The following is a 14,819-nucleotide window of genomic DNA, read 5'->3' as shown; positions in this document are numbered from 1 at the left end:
GGACCTATGAAATAAAAGCCCTTCGTTTCCCCTCTTTTGGAACAATTAGTGTATACCAGACTGGCATATTTGTTCTACTGGTAAGTCCCTTGTAAAGTGTCATACGATATTCCCAGGGCCTGTACTTCAAATGCTACTAGTGGGCTGCCGCACTGATTGTGCTACCCAAGGAAGTAGCCTTTCAAACCTGTTCTAGGCCTGCCACTACAGTGCCTATGTGTGCAGTTTACTGTCACCTCGACTTGTCATTTAAAACTACTTGCCAGGCCTTAAACTACTCTTTTTTACATGTAAGTCACTCCTAAGGTAGGCGATAAGTAACCTTAAGGACAGGGTGCTATATAAGTAAAAGGTAGGACATGTACATTTATGTGTTTCATGTCTCGGTAGTGCCAAACAGCCTATTTTGATTTTCACTAGTGTGGGGCCTTTCCCTCTTACAGTCCAGCATTGGGAATTCCTTAATATACTTTTAAGCTGTAATTCCTGATCAGAGAGGAGTGGCTATTTCATGTTTGATATCTTTGGAAAGATAATGATAAATCCTCCTTACTGGTGAAGTTTGATTTAACACTGCTGTTTTCAAAATGCACCTTTAGAAAGTGAACACTTACTGCTCTTTGTGCTTGACGATACCAAAGGGGATGATGGACAGAGAGTTTGAGCAAATCAAACACTCACCCCAGTCAACTGATCTGGGTTTAATCCATCACCATTCTTTAGCTCACTCCACCACCCCAGTTTAGACATGGCCAAATTAGTCTGACCCTGTGCCTCATGGGAACAGTCCAGCCCGAACTCCCAAGCCATGTCTTCCCTGGACCGGAAACAAGGATCCTGGGACCGGTTTTGGATTCATAATCCTCATCAGCCAGGCTATCTTGAATCCAGTTGTAGAGTGAGCAAGGGACCAACGTCTGGGCATACCCTGCCAACTTAGGGCGAACAAAGCGATACCAAAGGGGATGATGGACGGAGCGTTTGAGCAAATCAAACAATCACCCTCAGTCAACTGATATGGGTTTAATTCATCACCATTCTTTAGCTCACTCCACCACGCAAGTTCAGATATGGCCATATGCAAATCACTCTGACCCTGTGCCTCATGGGAACAGTCCAGCCCGAACTGCCAAGCCATGTCTTCCCTGTACCGGAAACAAGCTTTATGGGACCTGTTTCGGATTCATAATCCTCATCAGCCAGGCTATATTGAATTCAGTGGTAGAGTGAGCAAGAAACCCACATCTGGCCATACCCTGCAAACTTAGGGCGAACAAAGCGATGCCAAAGGGGATGATGGACGGAGCGTTTGAGCAAATCAAACACTCACCCCTAGTCAACTGATCTGGGTTTAATCCATCACCATTCTTTAGCTCACTCCACCACCCCAGTTCAGATATGGCCCTTCTTAGACAAATGATACCCTTTTATAACAGCAATGACAGCTATCCCTCACCTCGTGATTGCCTTTTTGCCTCTTCTCCTTGAGGCTCTTGACAGCACTTGCAAAAAACTGCAACATGTCATTGGGGAACAGGCAGACATTCATTTTTTCGAGAATAGGAACGAGGAATGGAAATAAGACTGGAAAGAAAAAGAAAATATTATGGCAACTTTCCTAAGTAATCACATAGGCCAAACAAGAGTGCACTATATAATAATAATCAGATACATTTTACCATCTCTTATGGTACCTAGTGTTCAAACTAGTAGATATGCTGTTGTCTCTGTAATTCTAAATCAATACCTGTTGTGGGAAAAGCAGGAAATCTGATCCTAAAACATGTTGGATGAAGCCTGTAAGAATTAAGGAGGATTGACTAGGTGTCAAATGTAGTAGACTTTAGTGTGAGAAGCAAATCTACATTACTTCTCAAACCATCTCTTTGAAATAATGTTTACCGTAACAATAATAATGTATTAGTAATATTTTTGTTTGTTGATGACCTTCTTTTGTGTTATGAAAATTCAATAAAGAAATTTGAACATGAAAAATAAATAATGTCACCCTCAAACATACCTTCCCAATGACTGCTCCTTGGTTCTGGAAAGGCCTTGCCCCCCACCCCCAAATTAATACCTACACTTTTACTTCTGATCTTCTAATCTAAAGTGAAAGATCATTTACTTTATCTTTCATAACAATGCTGAATGTTACAAAGATAAATATACCTTGCTGATGACATACGGGTAAATTACCATCCTGTTGTACAATAAAAGGATATTGCATCTCACAGAGGAGTTTTGTGACCATATAGAAGAACAAGGCAGATTCCCTTTTCAGGGTTGTGGACTTCAACGTGCAAGTGAATGTTTAATGAAATCTGTGCATTGTTTTATTGTCTAATCCAAACGCTAACACAGTGTGGCCCGGTCTCAGATATCAAATTCTCTATTAGAGCATAGGTGAGCCTTAGCCCCTTAAACGCACACAGTACTCTGAAAGGTCCTATCTTGTGTTGATAAAATGCCACATGGTGTGTCACCACATGGGACCCCTAACCTGAGTATTGTTTAAACAAAGGAAGACAAGGTGACACCAGAGGTAGATTATAGTTGTGTTTGTTCCCGTCAGGCTGGGGGTAGGCTTTACATATAGTAATACATTTTCACTTTATGTTAAAAAAAAAACCCATGGTGGGGATGCCCAGTGTTGTCTGTCTTCTGGAAGGAAGTCCTTAGCCACATAAAGGGGGTCCTGGGGTTTCCTCTGCCTGAAAACGTGAGCACGGTCTTGCTCAGCATCAAACCTGCCAGCCTTAAGGCGCTGACACGTAGCGACTGGACCCTGACACTCCAGATGCTGGGAGCAGCTAGGCAACTCATGGCCCTATACTGGAAGAAGACCGAAGTCCCCCCCATAACGTCCTGGTTTGTGAAACTCTGGCATGTCTTAACAATGGAATTTCTCATGTGACACACGCTTTGGGGCTGTCTGGAAGCCCCTGATTAGCTACCTTTGCAATATAGAGCACGCGCGACACATGCCCAACAGGCTAAGGACCCTGCGCCTCTTTGAAGATGCGGTGGCCCCGCCCAACCCCGCTAGATTGCTACCCTAGACGCCTCTGATAGCATTGGCGTCGCGCTGCGGCCCTATACCCGTAGACTTCCCTCCCTGGTGCACATCACACTCTCCTCTACTATACTTTCTGTTCCTTCCTTCCCCAATACTTATCCTTCCTCTCCTCTCACTTTCTTCTTAGACAATTAATTCCGTATATAACCTGGGACCCCGTAGGGCTACCCTTTACTTGTTGGACTAGTTACTGGGTTATCTGTTATGAATAAACCTATCACAGGAACTATCTGCGAAACCGATAATTGCCACTATCTATAGCATTATTCGCGGCCGTCCCGAGGGCATTGTAGGCAAAACGCTGTGTTAAATAGGCCTTCTCTTGTGGGCATTTAAGCCCTATTACTGGACTACATCTACGCGGCCGGCCCTGTACAGGGTTGTAGGCTTAACGCTGTGTTCTAATTGCATCTATTACGAACAATGCCATTTAAAAATAAAAAACAGACTTACAACAAAAAAAAAACCAAGAAATTCACTGAAAAAAATAACGATTAAAGTAACAATATAGTTAGGTCTGATAAAAATATCTGTATTGGTTTTAAAAAGCCTTACAAATTCTTCGAAAAAAGCAAAGTTTAAAATGACGCTATATTTAGTGAATATTTCAGTGACATCATTAACATTTTGACTTCAAAAAAAGCCAAAAAGTCTATACCTTGAGCCCCCGCCAAGCACTGTTTATGATATCACATATTACATCACTGATGGCATGTTCGTGTGACATCATTTAGGATATCACTTATGACATCTCAAATGACATCATTGATGGTATCACTGATGACATCATCAAAGCTTCTTTTGCACACATTGCTCTTTAAATTAGTATGGCATGAGAAACCTGAAAGTAAATACAGAATAGATCATAATAGTATGAAGCATCATTAATGCCATTCTATATAAAACCCATTAGGTGAACCAACCTTGTGTTATGTGCAACATTAACCCTAAACCATACACTTTATGGTACCTGAGTTCATGTTGACTATCAACTACAGATAGAAGGGTCTCTCCTACTGCATCAATCTATTCAACTGTTTAAAGAAAACCAAGTTTCTCCGGAGAGTCAACTTCTGTTAAATAACTATCACCCTACTAGGGGTAGCCCTTATCTGCATCAAATCCCTCACAGTCACCAAACCCTCATTTTAAATGAAGTTGATATGACTAGAAAAGCGGGTACAAAAAACTGTATTTAGTCTATGAAGAGAGTTTAATCTGCATCACACTGTTTGTAGAAAGTGAAACTCCCATGAGAAATACACTACAGAGTATTAAAAAGTATCTCCTAAGAACAGTGTACACTCTATGCAACACTTGACTAAAAAGATACTATTCATTTAAAATAACCAAAGTCTGAAGGGTTTGTATGTCGAGACAATGCATTCCTTTGCCATGCATGCTGCTACTCCACACTCTTTAAAAAAAATGCATCTCTATCACACATATCGTTACAACAACATGCCTTAGGGAAAGCACTGGACTTTGGAGGTGTATAATTTACTATTCCAACGCCAGTCAGCGCAACAGTATGGAAAGCGCTGGATTTTAAAGTCCTACACCACTTTCCCTAAGGCATGTCATTGTAATGACATGCATGGTAAAGGAATGTGTGGTAAAGAAGCAATCATTGTAACAGCCACATTGTAACTGCAGCGTGTGGTTCAGCTGTCATGGTAATGGGTGTTTCCCATCTGAAGGTGCTAAAGATCATACTACCTTTAGGCTTCATACTGTGGTGAAAACTTAACAGAGAACGCATCTTCTCAAGGTTGCTTACAATACTTAGTATGTAATACATGGAATCTTTGCTTTGTTGGAAACTTTTTTCTGCAGAACCAACAAAATTGTTGTGGACATACAGGACGCAAGTTGTCAACTGCCACCTGCACACAGTTACTCTTCAAAACAAAGATTTATAACATGTTCAGTACCTCTACACACCTATGGTACAATAGCAGCACATGCATTTTATCAACACTTACACCCATTAGATGGACACATGCTGTACAAAATTTGGTAGAGAAGTAATATGGTAGTTGCCTGCCACTATGTAAACTATAAAAGAAACGAAAACACTCCTTGAATGAAGACTTGAATATGGGTGTTTTGTGCATGGCGGGCGATGTGAGCTATGCCAGGCATTTGAGGGCTTTGCATACCATAACGGTCAAATTCTTGCAGTTTTGCATGCTTGAGCAAAAACCATAATTCTGTATATGACTGTGGTTATGTGATAAATGTGAGACTTTGTCAGGAAAGTAGATTTTTGGAGCAATGATGCAAACCACTGGTGTTTGAGCCTGTGCAATTGAATTCTGGACTGCACCACTGGGTCCCAGAATAATTAGGAGTGCAAGTCAGCAGTTTATGCTCAAAATAAATGTGCATTCTTGAATTCCTGGAAGAAAGCACCTAGGAACATTTCTGGGACTCACACGTGACAACTTACAGTCTGCTATCTTGTGGCAAGAAAACACTCCTAGGTGGTACCAGTTTAAGAGACTGAGCCGTGTTAATTGCCACAAATGTTATAGTAGGCTGTGGTTAAATTAGCAGGATCAGCTGAAGCTCTTTGAGGCACGCCAAGCCCGACCGAGGTCTTCACTCTATTCTTTCTCTCAAAGTATCCTGTTAGCCTCACTCTTGTTTTCCATCCATTTTTCTCTCAAGTTTTTCCCATCTCTGAGTTTCTTAAGAGCTTTGCGGAGGTTTCTGCATATTGGGGCATCTGGGTTCTGTTCTGTTTTCCCAAAATACCTGGAGTAATGGCTGAAGGCTCCAACCCTTCGCACACATGGCTTACAGAAACCACAAGAAAGCTGCAACTGTCACATCTTTCTCTACCCTCTTTACGAGAAAGTGTGTTAAGTTTAATAAACTCCTAATTTGACAAAAAAATCATGGCAGTTAGAACTTGGTTCAAAGTATTTTCCCATGGCCCAATAGAAGGCACCCATATATTTTACAAATGTAGGCTGTAGTGTATTGTTTAGTTGTTTTTTGAACCAGTTTAAAACATGAAGATCAAGTTTGGAGGAGTCAATCCAAATTGTGTAAGCAGATCTCCATAAGTAACTTCCTTTTGTGTTTGATGCTGGAAAGCTTGGTAGGTTAGCTCAAATACAAGACAGGAGATTGATACACATGTATGCAACAGATGCTAATGTCTGTGCTAAGACAGATCTGAAGAGCTGGGTTCTAGGGCACCAGAACTTACCATATGTTTTCAGAACTGTCTAGAACCTTAGCAATTTAGTTATTTTTATAAAGTTGGTAGATCAGAGAGTTTATGAACAAATGGTAAAGAGTATAGTTCAAGTATTAACAATACTTATGTCACCCCTGAGCAAAAACATCTTCTTATTGAAAAAGAAAATTCAAATGTTGATAACAGGTGTTTTGCAACCACAGCCATAATAGGAATTTAAGGAACTCTCAGAGATGTATTTACGATGTCTCCACCTTTCATCCTTTTTGCCATTATGTGTAGCGAAACCTGCAAAATGGGGACTAAAGTAGAGCAAAATCAGTCTAGGTAGCAACCTACGGGCAGGTATTTGGGACTACATTAACCCCTCCATCCTACAAATTAGAGAGCACACATTTTGGAAAAAAATAGTGAGCAACCCGTAAGTTGCTCCAGTTTCATTGCTCATGCAGAATTGGGTGTCCCTTATGTGACCAACACAATTGCTTTGGCTTCGATAATGTTGTGGCATTCTATATGGAGAAGGGAATCTATCCATATCACACACAAGTTAATTGAAGACTGCCTATCCTTGGAAAATGCCCACAAGATCCCGTGGATTTCCTATATCAGATCTGCTGTTTCATCTTTAGGCTTAGAACGTCTATTCTCTGTCCCTAGCGACTGTGTGAATTTCCCAAAAAAGAGAGATAAAATCCTCTTTCCTCAAACTAAGGGCTGAAGCAAGATTGAAAGCAAACTGTACAAAAGTATCGGTCAAAGCATATTTAGAAAGTCCAATGGTACAGGAAGGGCAAACATCTTATATTTGTACAGTAACAAATTCACGTCACATATTTTTTCTAATTAGATTTAGTTTTCATTTTATTCCATGCATGCTGGCCCATCCAGCTGGAATGTATTCCATAATTGAATTGCCATTCTGTCCTTGCGATGGTGTTTCTGTACAATCAAATCTACATGTCTTTTATTGCAAATTTAATGCAGAACTACGTAAAAGATTTATTTTGCCCCTGATGTGTAAATATTATTTTAATTATGTCTCGTTGCAATGTATTTTCTACAATATTTGCCTAATTCTATGGTCTGTTTTTCTGTGGCGTCCTTTTTAATCCGATTACGAAGATTTAGGAAATTGCACAATACCTGAGAATGAATTCTAAACTGTTCCCATCAGCTGGTTTTTACTAACTGTTCCCTAATGGTATTTGTTACAATGTTTTTATCTTTCTTACTTTTTTATGTATATGTGTATTGTGTATAGATGTTTTTTTACTGTACTTTTATGATCTTATATTGTAAGCACCGAATAAAGCAAATTGACTGGCTAAAGTACCCAGTCATTTACTCTAGATTTACCTAGAACAATTATTTGTCTATCTATCAAACTGTTGACATGTTTATTTGCAATGCTTCCTGTCCTCTCACTCTATATCCAATAAGCCTTTGCAATTACAGCAGGAACATAGAGTAAATGATTATGGATGAGATTCTAGACCGAAATAAGAAGTCATGTTAGAAGTCATCTGGAGGGATAGGCTAGGAGATATCTAGTTTTGGTACTGGTCGGGTATCTGTACCTGGTATCATAATCATCTTTAGGAATGTCAGTTTTGTGGTCAAAAGTAACTCAATGCTTTGATGTTATGTAAACCTGGTTCTGGTTGCAACATCCATGACCAAAAATGCTAGAGTCATCAAATTCAAAGGCAGTACTCGTGTACTGTGTGACCAGTTACAACTTCAGAGAAATAAGAAACAAAAAGGAAAATCATGCAAGAATAACAGCACATGCTGGAATCAAATAGATTTTAAGATACACTATGTCTAAGATACCTTTTAATACTACAAAGTGACTTAGTATTCCTACCTGTGAAAATTAACAATGGGCTCATGAATTTGAAATTCAAGATTCTCCTTCCATTAGTAACAAAGGGATCTTTCGGGTTGTTCATAGAGTCTATGTTCACACCAAAAGAGGTGCTGAGGACCACATCAATACTGTAGGAGGAAAACATCCTGAGCAGAAAGGAAGTGTAAATGGAGTTATTCATTATGTAGATCAAATCCAAATTTATTATCACAATGATTCTATAAGGTTTCCATCATTACCAAGTAAAAATTTTTGTAGTGATTCCTGTGCAGCATGAGCATATCATACTATCAACAGACATACACATTTGAAAATCAATGTCTAATGACAAAAAAATGGTTTTCTTTATAGATGTTTGGAGCATTATCACCATGAAATACCAAATTCACCTTAATCGGAGCTCTTTCCTTAAACAGATGTCTTAAACTTATCTGTTCACAGTTTTACAAAAATGCCACACCGCCAACTCACATCTTTCTGCAAGGATACCACCCACCCACAGTCAGGCACGGGCACCTGACTTCCGTTTTTCAGCGCTCCTCTTCTCCGGGCCAATGCGGGGTGGGCTCCCGCTTTCAAATATGCATCAATGTGGAGTGGGCTCCCGCTCAATAGGCATCAATGCAGGGTGGGTTCCCGCTTAAAAGGCATCAATGCAGGGTGGGCTCCCACTTAAAGAGGCATCAAAAATGCGGGGTAGGCTTCCGCTTTCCTCCAGCAATGCGGGGAATCCCCACGTCGGGATTTCCTCCGGGCACTGTGCAGCCCAGCGCTGCCAGTTTACGCCACTCTCTTCCCCCTCTGCACCTTCAGCCAGATCCTTGAAGTGCTCACGAGGCGCTAGGAGCCAAGACGCTGAAAAGGCAAGTTGGGCACAAAAGGTGTGCCAAAACACAGGAGAAGTCCTCTCCTCTTGTCCAGAAAGTCCCATAGGGCAGAGCTGGACCCAGGCAGGCCAGCTCACAAGGCCCTCCAGCAGAGGGGCTATCCCTATGGCGGTTCCTCCTGGGGACCAGCAGCTCAAGCACCCAAACAGCACAGGGAAGCACAAGCCCATGAGGTTACAGCCATAATATTTATACAGCATTCTGTCTGACACAGGGCTGGGGAACCAGTCCCAACTGGTTCTGGGGGGTAGTGGAGCACTTTGTTTACTGGGCTCTTCTTCCCCTTTGTCAGGTGGGGGCTCGGTCATCAGACACACCACAGGGGGGCCGATCCAACATTTACACAGGCAGGCACAGACGTATTCAGGGTCAGGGGATTACTCCTCCCATTACTCCAAATGCAGATCTCCTATTCAGCCTAGCGCTGACTCACCCTGCCCTCCCTGGAGCCACACTCCTCACCAGCCCCTGTCACTCCTAACCCAGACATGCAATACACATCAGGCAGGCAGACACATAGCACACAGAAAGGCCAACTTCTAAAAGAGGCATTTCTAAAACAGTGATAATAAATCTGAACACACCATTGCGCAGCATTTATTTTCACTATTCCAAACATACCAAATTTGACCATGCTGCTCATCTCATATCAGGAAGTACCACTGAAACACTTGTCAGGGAATCCCCGATGCATTCCTATGGGAGGGCAGTCTCACAGAACGGAGACACCAAAATGGCTGTTTGTCACTACCAGGACATGTCACACACTTCAGGTACATGTCCTACCTTTCACCTACAATGCACCCTGCCCATAGGGCTAGCTAGGGCCTACCTTAGGGGTGACTGACATGCAGTAAAGGGGGGTCACAGATATGGCACACACTTTAGGTGTCACGTCACAGCGGCAGTATCACTGCGCGCACAGGCCCTACAATGGCAGAGGCCTGGGACAGGTTTGAAAGGTTACTTTGGTAGGTGGCGCAATCAGCGCTGCAAGCCCACCAGTAGCATTTAATTGACTGGCCCTGGGTATCTGAGATACCCATTTACAAGGGACTGAGAGGTAAATTAAATATGCCACACAGGTGTAGACCATGTTTACCACAGAGTGCACGCACACTTTCCACTGGACAACAGTGCTAAAGTGTCCAAAGTCCTCAAACCACCAACACCATGTCAGAAAAAAGGCTAGGAAGAAGGCAAAACATTCAGAGATGACCCTGCAAAAAGGGCCAGGTCCAACACCCTGCCTTATAAATACATTGCACCCTGCCCATGGCTTATCCAGGGCCTACCTTAGGGTTGACTGATATGTACAAAAAGGGAAGGTTTAGGCCTGGCAAGAGGTTTTCTTGTGAGGTCAATATGACAGCATAAACTGCACATACAGGCTCTGCAATGGCAGGCCTGAGCCATGGTTAGAGGCAACTTCAGTGGGCAGCACAATAAGTGCTGCAGGCCAACTAGTAGCGTTTAATTTACAGGCCCTGGGCATGTGTAGTGCATTTTACTAGGGACTTACTTAATTTACTTATATGCCAATTGGGTATAAGCCAATATTACCATGTCTAGGGGAGGAGCACAAGCACTTTAGCACTGTTTAGCATTGGCAAAGTGCACATAGTCCTAAAGGCAACAAAAACAATGTCAGAAAAATATAGGCAGTAGGCAAATGTTGGGGAGGAAAGACCACCCAAGGCTGTCAGATCTAACACTCTGTATTTCCCATCATTGCCTCTTTTTTTAAAGTTTTTTATTAGTTTTATGTAAGTTGACACCACAAATAAGGTTACATATTGAAGAGATACATGTGACATTGTCAGCAACCAAATGAAAAGAAATGGTAACATTACAACACATCAATGGGTCTTGCATTTCATTTAGTAATTAATGGATTGGTGGGTACATTGGGTGGGGCAGGGTATCATTGGGCTACACAAGAAGGTATGGATGACCAAAAGGAATGGCTAAAGAGCCTATAAGAAAGCCCCTACTGCATTCCATTTCTTTAATCCGCTAACTGAGGATGCCTCAAAATTCAAACTGGTGCCCAATTTCCACAGCCCATTGTGCCTGGTGTGCATGAATGACTTTCCACCACATCCTCTGGGGTACCTGTAGGGTCAACCAGTCCAGTGCGGTGGTTGTCATTCCAATCCAATCCAATCCAAAATCTCTTTATTTCCTTAAGACCATAAAAGATTCACACAAAATACATTTATACAGCCACATTTTAAAAGGTACATTACATTTTAAAATACAATAAAAGATGAGCTTTAAAAATGTACCAAGGGTAAAAGTGGATTGGAGACTCAGTTGCATAGTATTACAACAAATAATTTCAGAATATTAAAAGGATAGTTATGATTGGGAGAAACATTCAAATTTTACACATTTAGGTGAGAAGCAGTTTTTTCCTTATCTGCCACATAGCCATAATGAACTTAGCCACTGCAAATACAATATGGGGCAAAGTGCTTGTTTTTAAAATTCTATATACAGACAAGTAAGACCTAGATCCCAAATTCCTGCATAAAGGCGCCAGCCAGTATTTTCTGGGTGTATTGTAAGCAGGGCAGAAGAAAAAAAGATGAATTTCCTCCTCATCATACATGTTGCATCCAGGACAGGATCTATCCCCCCCTTAAGCAATTTACAGGTGAAGGTTTTTATGGGCAGAGTGCCTAACCTCCACTGTATAAACAATTTTCTCGCTAGGATGGGGAATATTATGTCCATAAAATCTTCAAATTAATAGGAATTCTTAAATTACAAAAAACGGTCAGTCAGGGTGCCGTTTGTGGTGGCGGACAGAAGAAAAGCCAAACTAGATTCCTTATGGATTTGCACCAGATTTTTACGGGAAATGGTTCGACACCCCTGCTCTGGGTCCTCCCATAACTCCTGGAGATTCAACCGATATAGTTCCTTTTTGACAAAGGCCAGCCATGGGATTCTATCGCGCTTGTTCAAGCTCATTACATGGGTGAGATCACGCCTGTAATGAGCGAGCTCGCTGGTGGTCCATAGCCTATGCCAGAATCTTAGTGGCTTTGACTCCAATTCTATGGCGATGGAAGGTAATCCCACATCTAATCTTAGGGGGAGCAAGGGTGTGCCACGAGGGAGTGCCAAAAGGCGTCTTAAGAAGTTATTTTCCACGTTAGCCAATTCACGCCCCGCTCTATACCCCCAAAGCTCGGTGCCATAGGATGCAGCTGATTTGGCTTGAGTTTTATAGATTTCTAGTGCCGGGCTTATGGGTTTAAAGGTGGAAGTGTTCACAACCTTTAAAATAGCACCTGAAAGTTGGCACAACTTCAACCGAGATTTTAATATTTGGGGGTCCCAGGAAAGATTCTCTTGCAATGTGACCCCCAGGTATTGAAAAGTTGTAACCCTTTCCAAACTGGCTTCGCCCAGGGTGGGATTTGGTCTAGTCTTTGGGGATGGGTTAAAGATCATGAATTTGGTCTTTTTCGTATTGATCTCTAGACCATGCTGTATACAGAAGAGACCAAATCCATCCAGGATCCTTTGTATCCCCATCGGAGATTTGGAAAGCAGGAGGGTGTTGTCAGCAAACATAACGGCTGGCACCCTCCTGCCACCATCATTATCCTTAACATTGTCCAGGTGGGATATGATATTGTTGACAAAGAGGCAGAACAGGGTCGGCGCCGGGACGCAAACCTGCCTCACCCCTCTGCGTACAGGAAACCTAGATGACAACGCTCCATCCCTCCCACACCTAACCTGTGCGTAGTTATTGTCATGGAGCCTAATCATGGCATGCAATATTTGTGTGGGAACACCAAGCTTTTTCAGGACCTCCCAAAGTTTTTTGCGTGGGACCATATCAAAGGCTGACCTCAGGTCCACGAACACCATGTACAGTCTCCCCCCCCTCTATCCTCACCATTTTCCAGTACAGGAGGACGAGGCGGAAGATCTGGTCCATGGTGGACGTGTTTTTCCTGAAGCCAGCCTGCAGTGGGCTCAAGATTTCATTAGCCTCCATCCAGTCCATGAGATGATCCAAGAGAAGACGGGAGAAGAGTTTTTGGGGAACATCTATGAGACTGATCGGCCTGTAGTTGGCTGGGAGCAGGGGGGAACCCTTTTTAAAAATGGGCACTATCTCCGCCCCCAGCCAAGTACAGGGGATCTTCATGCCTCCCAAGATGGCATTGAAGAGGATTAAAAAATATGGGCCCCAGATCTCCGGATGGTGTCTGAAAAGATCGCCAGGCAATCTATCCAGTCCCGGGGCCTTCCCTCTTGTTAATCTCTCCATTGCACCCACCACCTCCCCTAGGGTAAATTCCATACCAGTTGCAGAGGTTGATAGATCTCCAGGGGCAATATCGTCAATTGTGAATTGTTCGGTCTCTTGGTATAGTTTACCAAAATGCTCTTCCCACGCAGAGGATGCAATGTTTGGCTCTACTGCAGCTTTGGGTTCTCCTGTCCCAAAGTTAAACAGGGACCAACATTTTTTAAGGTCCCTGGATTCCAGTGCTAGGGAAAGCTCCTGCCAGTGGTTCCAGTCCCACTCTGACCTTGCCAGTGCCAGGGCCGCCTTATACTCCCGCCTAAGTTCGACTACCCTACCCCTGTCTTTGCCTGCTTTTATTGAGGCAATGAGCTCTGTTTTGGCCTTTTTGCATGAGGAATTATACCAGGTAGAGGTTCTGGTCTTTTTGCGTCGTGGGGGTACCACGGGATAAAAAACCTCGCCTAGTGCTCCCACCAGATTATCATGGATTTGGCCCAGTTGCTCGTTAAAATCCGGTTGCCTGGGCAAATTGATTAAATCCTCAATTTCTTCAAATTTGGGGAGTGCTACTTCATAAATTCTTCTTATGTTGTCTTCAAGTTCCCAGGGTCGCCACATTGGTTGGAGGGAAGTGACTCGCCTACAGGAGCGGGGTGTTTCATTTCTAGTAACAGGGCGTTGTGGTCGCTATCTGTTCTAGGCACTATCCTAAAGTCCTGGACCTTGGACCATAGGGAAATGTCAACAAAAATATAGTCCAATCTCGATTCATGATCCCTCCTATTAAAAGTACACAGAGAGGGGCTGTCGGACAAAGGTCGTTCGTTACAAGCCCTCACCGCGTAGTTCAAGGTAAGGGACATGATTTGAACTGCAAGGGGGGACCAGGTCTTTGGGTGAGGGGATTGACAAGATGGAACACCCCAGTAGTCATCTTCAGAAGTGATAGCGCCCTCTTTTAGACCTTCCAGAGGATCAAAGTGACAATTAAAGTCACCGCCCATTACTATTTTACAATCACTAGGGAGTTGGCCCAGGAAGGACGAAAGGTCGTCAAGGGTAGGTGATTCCGAGGCCACACTGACAGGGCGGGAATATACATTAACAATTGCCAAGTTTACAGCATTTGGCCACCTGAGAAGCACGCACTGGATGTCCTGGGAGAACGTGGGTATACTCTCCACGGAACACCCGATGTGTGTAGCCACCCAAACCTGCCAAACACCCGAGGGCCTCCCCCTACCACTCCAGCTGGCCGGGATTTCAAGGACTGCATAGCCCGTTCTACTCAGGGGATCCCTTGCCCAGGTCTCCTGAAAGAGACAGATATCGCTCCCTTCCTCTAGGAGATCCCAATCCTCTGTGTGAATTTTATTTGCAATGCCCGCTACATTCCAGCACAAGAACTTCAAAACCTCAATATGAGTTTTCGGTTCCTGCCCTCCAGGTGATCCCGATGGATTTTCCGCTACATCGTCCGCTGGTCGAGA

The 14,819-nt window shown here is 43.1% G+C and overlaps 1 protein-coding gene across 2 annotated transcripts in view; it reads right to left on the bottom strand.

The window, feature by feature from the left end:
- The window catches only part of LOC147684820 (cytochrome P450 3A21-like), a 265,486-nt gene that overhangs the window by 68,518 nt on the left and 182,149 nt on the right, over positions 1–14,819 (bottom strand). For both annotated transcript variants that reach the window (XM_086940695.1, XM_086940694.1), the window contains exons 7-8: positions 8,161–8,309; positions 1,457–1,584 (exon numbers count right to left, since the gene is read on the bottom strand). In XM_086940695.1, coding sequence (XP_086796821.1) covers positions 1,457–1,584; positions 8,161–8,309 — 277 coding nt within the window. The remainder of the gene's footprint in view (positions 1–1,456; positions 1,585–8,160; positions 8,310–14,819) is intronic.

Source organism: Lissotriton vulgaris, chromosome 10 (genome assembly GCF_964263255.1).
Source record: "Lissotriton vulgaris chromosome 10, aLisVul1.2, whole genome shotgun sequence".
In the NCBI taxonomy this organism is placed as follows: domain Eukaryota; kingdom Metazoa; phylum Chordata; class Amphibia; order Caudata; family Salamandridae; genus Lissotriton; species Lissotriton vulgaris.
The sequence above is the reverse complement of the archived record's forward strand: the minus strand, read 5'-3'. Positions and strand labels throughout refer to the sequence as shown.